At 42.4% G+C, this 16,645-nt stretch overlaps 1 protein-coding gene across 1 annotated transcript in view; it reads right to left on the reverse strand.

Annotated features, from left to right (window-relative positions):
• Window positions 1–16,645, reverse strand: part of ATRN (attractin) — a 246,227-nt gene that overhangs the window by 169,728 nt on the left and 59,854 nt on the right. Inside the window, exons 10-15 of the mRNA XM_019525801.1 lie at window positions 16,389–16,543; window positions 10,620–10,704; window positions 8,641–8,861; window positions 6,528–6,643; window positions 5,632–5,770; window positions 3,181–3,362 (exon numbers count right to left, since the gene is read on the reverse strand). Coding sequence (XP_019381346.1) covers window positions 3,181–3,362; window positions 5,632–5,770; window positions 6,528–6,643; window positions 8,641–8,861; window positions 10,620–10,704; window positions 16,389–16,543 — 898 coding nt within the window. The remainder of the gene's footprint in view (window positions 1–3,180; window positions 3,363–5,631; window positions 5,771–6,527; window positions 6,644–8,640; window positions 8,862–10,619; window positions 10,705–16,388; window positions 16,544–16,645) is intronic.

Raw genomic sequence — 16,645 nt, forward strand, 5'->3', positions numbered from 1 at the left:
CCCCCCCCCCCCACTGCAGAGTCAGCAGAGCAGGCAGCCCCCAACACTTGTCTTCCCACCCCTTGTACCACCTACAGCCTGCCCCTGCCTGGTGCTGCCTTTGCCTCCGCCATCTGCACCCACTGCCCCACTGCAGCCTCTGCCCACCGCCTGCTCCACATGGCTCCTTACCCCCCCATAGTCTCTGCCCCCCACCTGCTCCCCACAGCCCCTGCTGCTGCTCTGGGACAGGGCAGGGGCTGGAGCTTGTATGTGCTCAGTGCCCTGGAGGAAATGGAGCTGGAAATGTGCCTAACACTAAGCAGCCAGTGGGAGGGGGGCAAGACTACTGGGGGGCAGACCACTGCTGTAGCTCTCTCTCTAGACCTGACCCAAAGTTGGAGCTGCAGCAGCCACCTATCCCCCACCCTCCACTTTATACACCAATTCAAGATAAGGGGCTTCCCTTCCCCCCATCCCCTGCTTTGCTGAATGGGGGTGGGGGCCGAGCTCAACTTTAATTCAAGTAAATATGGTAAACAAAGCAAACAGTGAACACTACAGAAATTTCCTGGCATCTCTCTCAACTGAAAGGTCAGAGAAAAAAAGCAATCAAATATTTAACAGAAAGAACTATACTGGTAACCCTTACCCCCTATAGATGCAGCTTATAGCACCAGAAGAGCCCTGGTATTTTCTAAGGAGATCTCTTTTTGCTGGTATAAGATGCATCTCCATGAAGGCCTGATGGTGATGTACAAGTAAAGCCTTTGTAGTGTAACTCTTATCAGTAGCCCTCAGGAGGCAATCTACCAACTTCAAAAAAAATGTTATTTATGTTTAACTTAAACGTACAACTAATGAAGCAATGTGTGTAGACGGTATGGCCAGGAAAAGAAAGGAAGTTGCATATTTTCAGACAAAGTGTACAAGAACAGATAAGTTGCAGCTGCTCTGTGGTTTATTGGCAAGCGCAGGCTCATCCGCCAAAGGTCAGTGCCAGTGTGAAAGTGGCATATTACTGCAAGTCAGAGTGCACAGGAGATGTAGCCTGGCTTCTTACCAAGGTATTTTTTGGAAATTACAAACGCTGGTGGAATACAATGCATAATATAAACTAAAACCAAATGACTCTTTAAAAAAAAAATTAAAGTCTGTTTAGGTTTTACGACCATTTCCATCAACAGTTCATTATGAGGGAACGACCCATGTTTATATATTCAGATGCTCTTAGAGAACTTACGATAGTGATGATCAAGCTGATCTAGGAATGTACACTGTACTTAACCACTAGGGTATCCAAAGGCCTTGCAAGTTTTAAAACTACCTATTTTTAATAAAATCGTCTATTTTTCTCCAGTGCCTTACAAAAGATTTCTTTTAATATGTAATCTTGTATAAAAGACACCTTACATTGTGTCAATAAAATGAAGCACACCCTAATGCCTGTGACTGTTGAGCTGTTTCATTTTAACATCACAATGGGAACGGAAGGAAAAAAAGAAAGTAAACACTCTGGTTTCAATACACTAATATAACATTTCCCTTCAGCATTTTGCAGTACGTTTCTGCTCTGAAGAATCCGTAACAATGGTATTACGTTCCACATTTGTACACATAAATGTGGAATTTTTCCCCATAGCAAACGTCTTCAGTTTACAAATAAACACATTTCCGTGACTGCTAGCTCTGAACAGAGTGGCCTCAGAACTAGGAGTTTTCTTTATGCTCTCATTGCAGGTCACAGCCGTACTGGACTAGAGGCAAAGGGAATGAAAAACTTGTGGAAGAGGTGATATTTTTCATTAGACCAACTAGCTACTTGCAAACAAATTATTTAAATTTATTTGCAAGCTTTCAGGCATGCTCACCCTTCATCAGGCATAGAAGAGAGCAAAGAATGTAACAAGTTCTCCTAGGTAAAAATGAAAGTTCATCAACTTTGAGGTAAAAAGATTTTTGCAACTGTTCTCCATGGCTAACCGGGGCAAAACGAACTATTCCAAACAGAAGATTTTACCACACCTTCAGCTCTCCTGTGAAATATGAATTTTCATTTCTACCCTAGGAGAACTTTTACAATCTCTGCTCTCTCTTCTGCCTGATGAAGGGTGTGTGTGCTTGAAAGCTTCCAAATATATAAAATAATTTGTTTGTACATATCTAGTTGGTCTAATACAAGGTATCACCTCTTCCATAAGTTTGGATTCATTGGTAGCAATGATTCAGAAAAGCTATGTAGGGCTCTTGATTAACCTGTGTGGGGCCATTCAATTTGCTAGAGCCTTAGCACCACCCAAGCAACTTTCTTTTAAAGTCTTTGCATCAGTGTAGCAGACAGAAAAGGAAGAGATTCCAACTCACTCTCCTTTAAGTACACTGGTCCAATAAAATTAGCAAGGACAACATGCTTTTGTCACTAAGAGTGTAAGAACTGCCATTTACTGGTCCATCCTGCCCAGTATCCTGTGTCACAGTGGCTGACAGCAGACACTGAAAGGGGGAGTATGACTCTCTTCCTCTCCCACTTGCAGCTTCCAGCATTTAAGGTCTAGGAAGCCTGATTCTGAGACTGTATCCCAAACTCCCTGACGAACCTTTCCTTCAAGAAACTGTCCAACCCCTTTCTGAACCTGAGATGGTCAACTGGCACAAAAAGTCGTGGCAACGAGGTCCACACTTTAAAGTGTATTCGCTTTAACGTGAATACACCAAGAAGGTTCGCCAGGTAAGAAGCTGCCATTTAGAAAAACAGCCATTTTTCCCAATAGAAAGAATCATTTAAATGCTTTACATGAAAATGTAAACAGTGCCCCAAAGGGCCCTTCATTTATAGGGTGTTGTGTACAGGCACGCAAGAACCACTCACCTTCATGTCGCAGGCATGTATCAGCATCAGAAATATGCACAAGGCTTTTTTATACCAAGCAATAGCATGGAGGCACCACGTGCATTTATATTTATCTCTCCCATTTACATTTTCTTCAGTTAACACACTTCAAAAGCTGCTATGGGATATGTTAGTTTTCAAAAGAAAACCCAGGCCCTTTGAGTTAAGAGGCTATTTTGGTACAAAGCACACAATCCCATAAGCAAGCATTCTTCTCCAGTCAGAGCACTAATTACTCAGAGGATACCAAGTCAGAGCACTAATAAGTCAGAGCACAAATTACTCAGAGGATACTAAGATGTAGCACTCACCGAAGACTGCATCTTCACCAGCTCCTTTAGAACAAATTCTACCTTCTTCTGGGTAGTGAGAGAAGCCAGGAGAGCATTATGAGTCCTGCAGGCCAGTTTAGCATGGTCATAGTTCTCTTTGGTGTTAGTGATTTTCAAACAGGAATTGCCCACCAAATGCCAGTTTGCTCCACAGATATTTTCTACGGAAAAGTGACAAAACAAGAGACAGAAAACATGAGTTGCCCAGGTAAAGAGAACACTTGCGGGTGAAGTGATGAAGGCTCCATCTGCAAAGGGCCATCAGTGTTGAACTGATACCGCCGCTCCAAAAGAGCTTGGGTTTCCTTGCCTACATGCCATGCTGCAAAGTATGCATCAAGAAAGGCTTCGGGAAGAGGAGCAGCTTGTTAGGAGCAAAATTATGGATGGAAGAGGGTATTATTGGAAATTATGGGAACTACCTCTAGCTTTTAGTTCAATATGCTGCACCAAGGGAAGTTTAGGCTAGATATTAGGAAGAATTTTCTCACAAGGAGAGTCGTAAAACACTGAAAAACATTACCCAAATAGATTGTGGACTCTCCATCCTTGGAGGTTTTGAAGACCTATCTAGACAAAGCCTTGGCTGGGATGATGTAGTTGGGGCTGGTCCTGCTTGGAGCAAGGGGTTGGACTAGATGGGACCTTCTGAGGTCCCTCTCCCAACCCTCATTGTCTGTGAGTCTAAAATTCACCTCTAATTTATAACAAAGCAACATGCATCAGTTTCCAAGGAAATTAAAGCATAACATTTCAGTGCAAGGTTTGTGTCTCTGTGCTCTCTCAGCCAAAAAAAGGAAAAGGGGTTGGATGGAGCACTGCCAATTCAAAGGTTTAAAGTCTGAGTCAGAGCACTCAAATCATTTGATAGTCTTTAAAATAAGAAAAAAAAAATACTACTCCTATTTGTGTTCTTTTACCTGCCTTCTGGTTTTGAAATCTTTAGGTCTGACCCAAGTCATAGCTGAGCCTCCTCCCACAATTATAAAGGCCAGGAACTGTATTCTTTAAATGAAATTTAAGATTCTCATAGTCTCACGCACCCAAGAATTTAGGCTTTAAATAGAAGTGCCAAAATATCACAAGGCTCACAATAAAATCAAATTTAACAATACAGGTGACAAAAAAGGACTGTTGTCATAGCTAAGTAATAAAATATTAATTAATTTTAGACTGTCTACTGATTGCTCTACTTCATCCAGCTATGGGAGCAAACATAGCTGTTAAGAAAATGCTAAGAAAACTTGCAAGAAAAACACAAAGGCAATGAACACGGAGCCAAACAACTGGGAGAAAGCTGCTAAGTATCGAATCACTTGGAACAAGTCTATTAAGCATGGAATGAAGGCGGCTGAAGAAAGAAAAGCCCAACATGCAGGAAGACCTCTGCACCGCATTTAGGTTAGTTAAATACAAAACTTCAGCTGTGATATGAGCAGAAGCGACGGCCGTTCAAGAAATGGGCTCTGCAGATGTTCAACGAGCTGATGCCTCACCCAACACAAATCTATTGCCTCACAAGACAGACAGATGTCCATGTAAGAAAACTGATAACACTTATTATTTTACAGCATACTCTTGACACCAAATGGGTGAACAAGATCATTCTCACATGGGACAATTTACCCTTTTGGTTACTGCACCCTGACTAAATTTGGAACGGATTTTAATATAAAACAGAAACCCTTCTTTCAAATGAGAGAGAGAAAGGAAAACACAAGTAGAAGCATTTCACTGATAATTAATATACAGTCATCTCACCCATGACAGCAATAGTAAATCACAGGTTACTACCACCCTCACCCCGAAAAACCATCTTTGATTAGCTAAGCGGATTGAACTTCCCGAGTTTCTTACACTGCAGCGTACTTTCCAATAATCCAGTCATTCGTGGGTCTCTGCTCTGAAACCTCCCCACACTTCCAACGTACTTCCTGGAAGGAAGATGTTAGAACTGGATATTGTATTCCAGTGTCAGCCTCTCGCAGGCCAAAGAAAAGGTAAGTTGAAACTTTCCTACTCAAGATTCCTATTCGCTTTGTTATCTTCCCCTCCTCAGGCTTTGTACCACATGCAAAACATTAAGTCAGTGAAGTTTTTCCTTAAAGCTCACAGACAAAAGTTGTAGGTAAGGCAAGGCCAAGGACCAATTCCCTGTGGAGCTCCCGCTAGAAACATCCCAGCAAGGTGGCGATGCCCCTTTCACAACTCTAATTTAGCAAGTGGTTACCGCAGGCCACGTTTATTTTGTGATGTTCTAGTTTTTTTAATCTGAATGGTGTGCACAACCAAGACAAAAAGCCTGACAGAAGCTTAAGTACGTTACATCAATGGTATTGCCATACTTCATCCTCATCTGCAGGAGGTACTATCGATTTTGAGGTGCAAAAGCAACGAATGCATACAGATGCCAGTGTTGAGCATACATACCAGGTAAAGCTATACACTCTTGATTGCGGGGCTCCCATTGACAGTTCTGGTCCATCGCACAGCTTTTACAACTTGTCTTTTTGTTGCAGTAATAGGAAGGGTTATCCTTGGGGCAGTTGTCATAGGCAGTAATGGGAACCTGAAAGACAGCACAGTTAAGCTTTTCTCTTACACGGCTACACAATGCACACAAGAAGCACAGAATAATAAAACGTGAGAGTTGGTAGGGAGCTCAGGAGGTCACATCTAGTCCAACTCCCTGCTCAAAGCAGGACCAGCCCCAGCTACATCATCCCAGCCAAGGCTTTGTCTACCCAGGTTTTGAAAACCTCCAAGGATGGATCTTCCATCACCTCTCCAGAACCACCACGATCTTCACAGAAGAGGCAAATGATTAAGTCTATCAAGTGCTGAGGTTTACTAGAGGTTAAAAAAAGACTGCAAATTGACTGGGACGAATTACTTGTTTAGAATACCCTGCTCAACCAGTACACCTACACACTTCCCCCACTGTGCTCAAGTCCCTCAGAGACTCAATCCTGCCACCTGACTTACGAGGACGTGACAAGTGGACTTGCTTTTTCTTTCTTAAACTATTACTGGAATCCTCAATGTTCATTGGGTATTACCCATCCTTGCACCTTCCCCACTTCTTCCTGGTCTCTTTAAGACGTGTGCTACTTAGGAAGTGGAAGCACAATATGATCCAGGGTCCCACAAAAAGCCCTGCCCCACCAGAAAAGAGAAAGTAAGAAAAATTAGATTTTAGTGGAGAACTGGTATTTACATGATAGGAACACAAACAAGAGAAACTGTGACACTGAGAAGGACTTCCCTGAATTTTGAAGCTTCGGAGCCAGATTAATATTTTAGGGTGAACCTGAAAATGCCTTTACCTGGTCTTCTGTGCAGTTGCTATGCCCTGAGATGCACTGATCATTGCACCACTGACAGTTGTTTGTGTTGGCCGTACAGCTATAACAGTCTGTATTCTGATCACATTTTTCATGGTCTACAAATATTAAGGAAAAAAACCTGCATGATCAAAAACAGGCATTTCCAGACAGTTTTAAGAACATGCTTACACATAGCATATGATACAACCAGCAACTGTATCTATAGATTTCCTGTTACCAACTAGTTATCAACAACACTGGATTCTTACTTCCAAGTCATCTGAGTTATTCCATTTATTTCTGCTGTCGAATCTTTTTGGGATTTGACTGTCACAAAAATGCACGTGCAATTAAAGGCACAAAACCCCCCAGTTGCATGGGCAAACGAGCTATATACAAACACAAATCAATGAACACACAAACGATAGGGTAGACTTCAAACAGGGAATAAGGATGAGCCACTGCAGATCCATTTTTTTGACACCTGGCTCTTCATAACTTGGAATATTTTCCCACAAACTTTACCACTTCTAATTCATGTTTCTTCCCTATTATCTCCTCTGCCTATAGAGAAGTTTATTGCCCATTAAGAGCTCATCAAACTAATGTCCCTCTAAATCAGTGGCTTTAAAATAATTAAAGGATGTTGTCTAGTACAAAGCATGTTTCAGAAAAAAACAAACTTGCAGCTGGCGGAGATGTAGGATAAACTGCTTGCTAGCTCAGAGTTGAAAAGCTTCATATGAGGGGCCCATAATTAAATATGATTAGGGACCTACTTAACTCATGGCAAGAGAATGCAATTTTTGCAGCTTGGTCACAGCCCAAAGAGCATATTTTGCCATCATTTCACAGTGGCCCCACCCCTTGGCGCTGACTGCCAGAGAGGCCTCGCCCCTCCATGTTGATTGGCAGAGAGGCCCCAGGGGGAGGAAGGAAGAAGTTACAGCCACCATCTTGACTATGGGCTGCCCCTTGTGTGGCCCCACCCCCTGGTGCTGATCAACAGAAAGGCACAAAGGGGCAACCACCATCTCAGCTGCTGTCCTTCATGCCCCCCGCCAGCCAATGCCAGGGCACAGACGCAAGGAGGACCACGGGCTCCTATTGGGAAGCCAGCATTTTATTTGGATTAAGGTTTTTTTTCTGGATGATTTCCTGGGAAATTGCAGCCAGTGCCATTTTTCGTAGCAATCATGGAGATTGCTGTTTTTTGCAATTTCCATGAAACCACAATTGAAGCAGGTCCCTAAATACGATCGGCATAACTTTGCCCAATGAAGGGTATCTACAGGCCCTGACCTACGCTGAAATAAATTAAAGCAACTATCAGCTGATGTCTTCAGCTGTAAAAGGCAGATCTCCTGTTACCTCTAAGATTCAAAAAAAGACTAGAACCCTTCCCACCACCACTACACACCCTCTTCCCCCCTTTTTCCCTAACAGTGCTTGCCATAGAACTGGTGGTCCCCCCCAAGTGACTTTCTATGGAGCAATTATCCCAACTTCAATCCTGTTGGCCAGATAACCTTGAGGACTGAGAGCATGGTAAATGCAAACTCTTTCAAAAGGACCTGGACCCAACAGAAAAGAACCTGATAAAGGTTTAAAGGAGAAAAGCTAAGCTTTTAACATCCCCTCCTTTCCCATAATGCTGAGCAGACCTTGCTACCTGGGTGTCTGGTTTTATTGTACCCACTTAAATTGAACAGTTCCCCTTTTTTATTAGAACAAAGTCTAAGCCACAAAAAGCTCTATATTAACAATCTATAACTGTATCTTCTGCATAGTTAAAGTAGTTTGCTTTTGACTTCAACTTTGCCTTTCACTTGCTGAACACATTAAAAAGTCTCTCTTCGAGGACCACGTCCTGCATTTCTACTTGTTTGCTTATGCCAGTCATGAAATGCTGAATATTTCCAAGCAGAAAATACAGTTTTGAAAGTTAAGTGAAGAGTTTCGGCACAGTCTGCAGTACACGTATAGATTAGTCTGCTATACAGAATATACAGAGCCCTGGCCCACAGACCCCAACTTTGGCTGTTTTAGACGACAGAAAAAGGAAGGGAATTTCAAACAAACACTTGGGAAAGGAAAAACAGGTAATGCCTACCTAGCTTGGGAGGGCAGTCTTCAAAAACCTTCTGTTGTTGCGCTATAGTTGCCATTTCCCATGGGACACACTGAGAAGAGCTGGTATTCCAAACACACCTGACTCCAGGGCCTGCTCTTGAGCAAGACGTCCTACTGTCATAAGCTTCACAGCTTTCTGGTGTGAACCTCAAGATGTCACTCAGAAGAAGGCTATTGAAACCTCCATATATATACATAGTGCTAAACAAAAAGGAGAGAAGTAAATGTTACATGTAAGCATTCCAGTCTCTTTATAAGCTGCATGCAGCCACAGCTTAGTCCTTGTCCTTGGTAATGATACAGGACACCTGGAGTATATGGACATGTGCATAAATCTAAGTAAAAAAAAAAACAACCAACTTTTGGTTAAAGAAAATGTTAAAAAGAAAGTGACAACTCAGATTTCCTTTAGTTCGGTGAATCTCAATCCATGGCTTGCAAGTCAACCAGCATCACATCATCCTCTTTCTAGAATCAGAGATAAACCCCTCCTGCCTCCCAACCAAGAGAAGTTGTGATGCAGGAAAGGTTATCTTCTGCCATTGAAGCAAGGCTTGACAGTGCCTCACAACAATACAAACGTGGGAGCTACAGTGACACGACAAAAATAATTATTCTGTGCTCCTTGGCATCTGAACATTCAAAGAGTCAGTCTGTCAGCTGAAATGGAACATTTTTTGGGTTCCTTAAGGCAGGGATGTGTCTGTGTTTTAGGCACATCAGTAATAACATATCTTCTCATTGCTACCAATAATTTTAGATTGTATATTCAGGTGTTTATCCAAATATTCAACTATGCTTTCAAGATTTTTAATTATAATATTTGATGTGTGATATATATTCCATATGATGTCTAACATGAAATATAATGATTTAATAAAAACAGTAAGGATAAAGAAACTAACAGAACTCAGTGGTTGGGGAAAGTCCATTTCTTTCATCCTACCGTGTTCCCAATTCAGGAAAGCATGCAAGTGTAGGCTTAAACCCCTTAAAAGTGGACCCTTTGAGGCTGTGTTTAACAAACACTGATGCTGATTTAGTGAGGTTTTTGAAAACACAGAAAACAGTTCAAAAATGCAACTCCATTGAAAGTCAGCAGACGCTAGATGTCTGGCTTACACCTCTGACTTAAATAACGTATCAGGTTTTAAGACAAAATACCAGCAGAGAGGGCTAGAGATCCAAAAACCAGAGACTTTTTGGAATTTTCACTTAAAACTAAAGTAGGCCCAAGCTCACTTCCACAGACCCGAAAGCAATATAAGGAAAAACTGCACTGAACTCAAAACATTAAAATGAAAGTGTAACAAAAACAATGGCATGGAGTCCTACCCTGGGGGTTTTTAAGAGGAGGTTAGATGAACACCTTGCTGGGGTCATTTGACCCCAGTACTCTTTCCTGCCATGGCAGGGGGTTGGACTAGATGATCTACTCAGGTCCCTCCCGACCCTAGAAACTATGAGTCCAGGTACACATGCACCTTAATAATGTACATTTTGTAGCTGGGAGGGAGAAAAGAGGTCAGAAACAGAAGCTACAATAAGCAAGATGGGATAACTCAGATGTGGATGGAAGTCTCAGAAAAAGAGACAGCACAGTGAGCATACAATTTTGGAGATAAAGATGATAGAGCTGTCAATGGAAATAGGAAAGAGGAAAGGGATTATAAGGGAATGTGAGAAATTCAATTTTAGAGTGATTAAGTTGCAGAGATTAGATGGTGACAGTCCAGTTTAATCAAAGAGGAGATGCCAGATGCAGCTAAAAATAAAAACAAGCTGGAGAGAGTGCGAGCAAGCAGGTGACAAGTGAGCATTAGATTTGGGACACAGAGGCAGAAGTTGAAGCCGTGACCAGAGCCAAGGTCACAGAGAAATGACCTTTCATACATACATGTGTTCGGACTCAGGTTCACTGAAGTACACCATGCACATGCAAAGGGTTTGCAGTCTTACCCGTTGTGTAGGACAGCTGAATGGCCAAATCTGTTGACATCATGATGGAGATCAGGACGAGGAAGAATCGACCAGTGATCACAAGCTAGGATTAAGCAAAGCTCATTTCAGAAAAATTCCTCTGGCATAATTAACAACTGACACTTACGTAGCACATTTCTTCCTGAAAGATCCCAAAGCCCATTAACAACACTGCAGGAACCATTTTACCCATCGCCAAGATGCAGTCGCCACTAGACTGAAACGTGACAGCTCTTTAAAAGACCATTCAGTGACACTCACTATACAGCATGTCAAGGCAAAAGTAAAAGCTAATATATCCATTTGAAACTATCAGTTGCAAGAGTGAAAAGTTTCTTCCATCTTTTTTTTTGGTTTTTTGTCAAGAGTACATTAGCAGGGGCAGACTTCATGCTTTGAAATATTTTTTTAGCATATTATAGCTTAAGGATTCTTGGTTAGTTTGTTTTATAAGTACAGAGCATGATTATTCCATCGTTTTCTAATAGCATAGCATTTATGAGTGCTGCTTCATTTTTGTCAGTTTGGTTTTTCAGGTAATTTCTTCCTTTAGGCATTATGAAGAAACAACTGAAGAAACAGAACCCACTGTGCAATCAAAGGGGGGGGAAAAAAGCAGAATAAGTCAGTCCAATTTATCCCACTTTACCTTAGCAAAGTAAAAGGGAACATGCGAGACGTCGGCGTTCCGGAGGTAGTTGTAAAAAATTCTGTGCAATTAATGGGGGGAAAAAGTGAATCCGCTACAAAAGAAAAAGATCTAAACAGCACTGGCATATCAACAAGCTCTCAATACAAGAGCAAGCTATAGTGTGTCACAGGCTGAAATCTCCGAAAAACGAATCCACAGCTTTAAAGCAATATTAAATAGGCTACACAGAGGATATATACACAGATACAATCCTATTATTTCTTTACCAATTTTATTTGAGGAACTGTAGGATAAAAGATGTGATACCACAATAGTCCTCTCAAGGGATTTTTAAAATAGAGGGTGTTTGGAAATGAAATCTATGGAGCTTTATTAGGTGACTTTAATAATCTAGCAAATTGTTGCTTCGCAATTTAAAAAAAACAAAACAAAAAACGGTTTACTTGATGTTACGGAAATTAACTTACTGCAATGCTACTCACAAGGACAGACGCACAGTTTAAATTTTTTTTTAAGGTGACTTCAGTAAAAATCGGACCACAATTTGCATTCTTTTTTTCTATTTCTGCAAATTGTGAGTGTATTAAGCCAAGACATATATTTTTCTAGTTTGTTAGAAGTCTTGGAATGTTTTGCTTTCTAAGCTTCTTTCCCATCCTTAACAGAAGATCAAGCACTGGAAGAAACTTAAAAAAAAGAAAAGAAAAACTAATGATATTAAAACTACAAAGAATTCTTTCCATCCAGACTTATAAAGTTAAGCCAACCTTAGGTTTACAACATGTAGATTCTATTAAAGATATCAAATTAAATGGAATCTATGGGCTATGAAAATACACAGCACCAAATTTGGCATGATAACTGAGTTTTTAATAGGGCAAATATGGCAGATTTATTTTCTTTTGTATTTTGGAGTGATGAAAATCATCACATCATTGATGGGCGAATGAGAATGACTACGTGGACGTTAGAAAATAACTGAAAAGGTGAAAAACTTACTGAAGTCCAAATGGAGCTGCACCCATGCCCTCTCATTTCAGACAAGGTAGGGGTACCACATCTCGCACTCTGCTAGGACTTCAGAAGTACCTTGTCAGAGTTTACACCTAACTCAGACACCGGGGAAGCATGAGGTCACCTCCGGGATGAAAGTTGCTGGGAGAGGAGGAGGAAGGGGGAACGAGGAGACAGGAGGTTTTCCGATCAATAGGAAAGTCAGAGACCATCTTAGCTAGAAGTTCAAACAGGCAATCCCATCCCCATCAAGCTGACGTCCCACGCTAGGAAGGGCTCCCCGACCTAGAGGTAAAAACGTGTTTGAGAACACTGAGCCCTTACACCATGGCTGGAGAAGATATGTCCCTGCTCAGAGATATTCATCATCCATGTCACTCTTGACTGTGTCCATATCAACCTGAGGGATAAGTCCAGATAGTCCAAGCACTGCAGGTGATGACTGGCAGACCACATGCCTGAAGCGACTGAGCCATTAGTTGGCACACAAGTACTGGTAAGAAAGGGAACATGTTTTAAGCAGTGAAGTGAGATTCTTCGATCTCCACCTGAGGGTCTAGCAGTCCCAAGACTGGTTGAGCTGAATATTTCAGCAGGCTAATAGTGTCAGGTCCCAAATACTATGGAGACATTGTGCTAGGTATCCAAGGTGATCAGTAGCAAACTAACATAGGCTTCTTTAGTGCTGGTGGCAGCTGTCCTCTTTAGAGGCAGTTATCAGTGTTGGCTTCAGAAGCAAGGATTTGGAAAGGGACCCAAACCCTAAGACCGCTGGAAGTTTGTCTTGGAGGAAGGCTTCCATCCCTGTTGTTTGGGAGCATGAGGACAAGCTCTGGTCCATGGAGAGGTCCTCTTGGCAGGCTCTCCCTAAAACAGCGATTCCCAAAAAGTATGCCACAAGTGTGACAGAAGCGTGCCGAGAAGACTGGTATTTCATCAGTATTAGTTCCAGCCCAAAGGGCTCCCTGTGAGTCTGGATATTTGGCAGTGGAGGAGAGGTGGCAAATTTACACTGCTATTGCTCCCTTGCATGGAGAAAAATTTCTGCAAGCTGCAGCTGCAAGCTCCATGCAGTTGGATCAGGCCCCACTTGTGCTGGCACCACAGCAGGATCAGGCACCACTTATCCAGCCTGTATGGCCAAAATGTTGGGCACTACTACGTAAGTCTTACACAGTGTGTATGTATGCATGTGCATATACTGTGCCCCTCATATATACCCTGCATGTGCATGCCCACATGTGCATAATACAGGCCCACTCACACGTGGCATGCAAACACCGCCCCCACAAAAAGGCATATTATGTATGTAAGAGTGAAATGTGTTGCCAACTCTAATCCAGTGTACCCCCAGTTTCAAAAGTTTGGGAAACACTGCCCTAGGATCACTGCTGGTGTGGCTGATGCAGAGAGTATTCCAGGAGTGATGCAAAAAGTTGGATAACCCCCCCGACTAATTGATACATGGGTCAGAACCTTTCCAGATGGCCTGGCTGGTCTTGCGTGAAACATTATACAAGGAAGAGCTTCAAACATGTTTCACTGGTCTTCTGCGCCCTTTGAAGGCTGCCTTAGGGGTAGAAGAATGCACTATAGCTAAGGTGACTGTAACAGGGCACTTGGAGGTGCAGGCTGCTTGCCTAAGAGGCTTCTTGCAGGTGGCAGAGGGGAGCTAATGAGAGGCTCACCTGACTGGAAGGGCTCCGGCTGGAGCTATAATCCCAGAGCCTGGACCAGGCAGGTAGTCGCTCCCCAGCCACCATGCAAGGAGGAGCTCCTGACTACAGGGCAGCAGTGTTACGCTGAAGGAAACTGGTTTATACTGGGTGACTCTGGAGACCTGGGAATTGAGACAGGTTTCCTGGGTTAAGGAAGAGTAGGCTTTTTACAGAGAAGTGGCCTTGGTTTTGTTAACTTCAGAGGGTCGGGGTGCCCACTATAAGGTCCAAGAGGGCCAGGTGTATAGGTTAGGGAATAGCCCTGGGTGGGAAGATACACCCATGAGGAGCTGAAAAAATGTTTGTCCTCTTAAAAGGGCAGAGAGAGCTATTTCAGATGTTGTTGTGTTTCTATTATAGCTCAGGGGCTTATAGTTTTGTTAGTGTTTACTCTGGTGGTTTGGCTGGGACTCTAAGGAGTGGTTCTGGAGGTCCCATTAGTGCCTGGAGGCTGCGAAGGCTGAGGCTGCAACAGAGAGAACAACATTATTGTAACACGCACAAGGCTTGGGGCATGGTGTAGGGGAGGAAGAGGAGCCACGCAACTTGCCCCTCAGGCCACAGGTGCCCTACAGAGGCCTAGTCAAGTCAGGAGAGAAACTATGAGGATTGAGGCTCACTCTGAAGCCTGCTGGTATCCTCCCTTAATCATTCTTTAATAGTAAGATCAAGGCATGGCAGGAAAGCAAACTAGAGGGAGAGGCCATAGAGTATGAGCTGGATAGGAGCTGCAGTTCTACTAGGAGGTGTCATGGCTGCCCCAGTGTGTTTGCGACCTCTTGCAGTTTCCATATTATGCAAGGAAATCCAGGACCTTGCCTGCCCCCTTCTCTTCCCTCCTTCCAAGTCAGTGTGCTGAGGCAGGCACCACCTGCCCGCCTGACATACCATGTTGCTCCACCTCCCTGCCAGACTGTGCTCCATGCTACCCCTGTGATTTTGGGACTTCTGTTTTAATTTTCACCAACTGGCAGGGATCGGAATACAAAATCCAGGACTGTCCCAACCAAACCAGGATGTATGGTGACCTTAACTATAGCATGCCCTTCTGCCAAGGCACTGCTAACAGAAAACATGCCACTCACTCACTGGCCTAACAGGAAAATCATAAAAGCAGGTGACTTATGTTATGTCCTTTCTATGAGTACAGAGATGAATTGACAAAATGTGAGATAACCTTGTGCAGGAGTGGAAGGGCTCTGGATCAACAATAACCCCAGGCTTAAAAAAGCAAACTTATTATTACTCTGACCTAACAAAAAACAGCCAAATGCAAAGAACGCCTAACTACAAAGCTTTGATATTCATATCAGAACTAGTTCTTGGTAAGAAGCACAAATACTACAGGGTTTTGTCTCTTGCTCACAAAAGGGAAAAGAAACTGTGCATGGATTTTGTACACAATGGTCTTCATAACATCTTTTTAGAGAGTAAGATGGTATATGTGGGACACAGGCGGGGTCCAAATAGACACGGCTGTTCAAATGACTATGAGATCATATATAAATAGACAAGCTATGAGTAAAATCGGTATGGATAATCATTCCATCAAGATTTCAAGTTCACGTAACTGTTTCAGGGAAGCTGGTGGGGTCTCTTTGTTCAAGGAATTTTAGTAGATAAAGTCTATTTTGCACTTTAATATTAAAGGTTAAGAGGGGAATGTTCTCCTGAAATAGAAATTTTCTGGGTGTTTATGCACCTTTTCTTTTTTTATTCAGTAGACTCTGGACTACACATTCACAGATACATGCTGCCCTCTTCTGGCTGGCTGAAGTCACCAAAGTCTGCCCCTTTTGAAATAAAACCTGGTCATTTGGCTTGATTAAGCAATAGCACTTACTGAGACATTTACACTTACGAAGTGTACACATTAACCAATAAAGATGACAAATCATCGCAGCAGGATACGTACTCAGAAGACCTTGCTTTCAGCCAGAAGTTTAACTAACTGAAATACGCTGTCTGTGTGTTAAGCTCCTACCGACATCCAGCATTTGTATCCGTCACAACGTTAAATCGCAGTATGCAGAGAGCATTTAAAAATACCCAGCGAGTCTTTTGGAAGAGATGTTAAAACTATATATCCCTTATGCTCAAAAATGGGTTTTTAATGTCTGTGGTTGTATGCAAGCTATTGACCGCACAACTGCCGTTGTATTTGTCTACAAATCACTGCACTACCAGTATCCAGCTCATTTGCTTTGTAATGTAGAGTAAAAGTAATCTTTCTCTCCTGCTTAAGCACTCTTCTGAAGTATGCTTAGTTGCATTTGATACACCATAAGCAATATGTAAACGAGTCTTTGTGAAGGCGGCTTTCTCTTTGAATCTCCATAAGACATATTTTTTGCAGGGACTTACCAATATCATACGCCATAAAATCTGAAGAAAAGCACTTTGCACCATGGCTCATCGATGTGTCGTTGTGTGTATTTCCTCCAAACACCAGCATGGTTCCACTCATTATCACAGCGGTGTGCAAATAGCGAAAAAATCTACTGTCTTTAAGAATTGTCCTTTGGAAATGCAAAAAAAAAAAAAATCTCTTAAGGAAGTGACTAAAGCCCGACAAAGACAAAACAATTTCTAAGATGGCTGTGGTGACGATCTGTTTTAAT

The sequence above is a fragment of the Gavialis gangeticus genome, unplaced genomic scaffold (genome assembly GCF_001723915.1).
Source record: "Gavialis gangeticus isolate Ggan-Ray unplaced genomic scaffold, GavGan_comp1, whole genome shotgun sequence".
In the NCBI taxonomy this organism is placed as follows: Eukaryota; Metazoa; Chordata; order Crocodylia; family Gavialidae; genus Gavialis; species Gavialis gangeticus.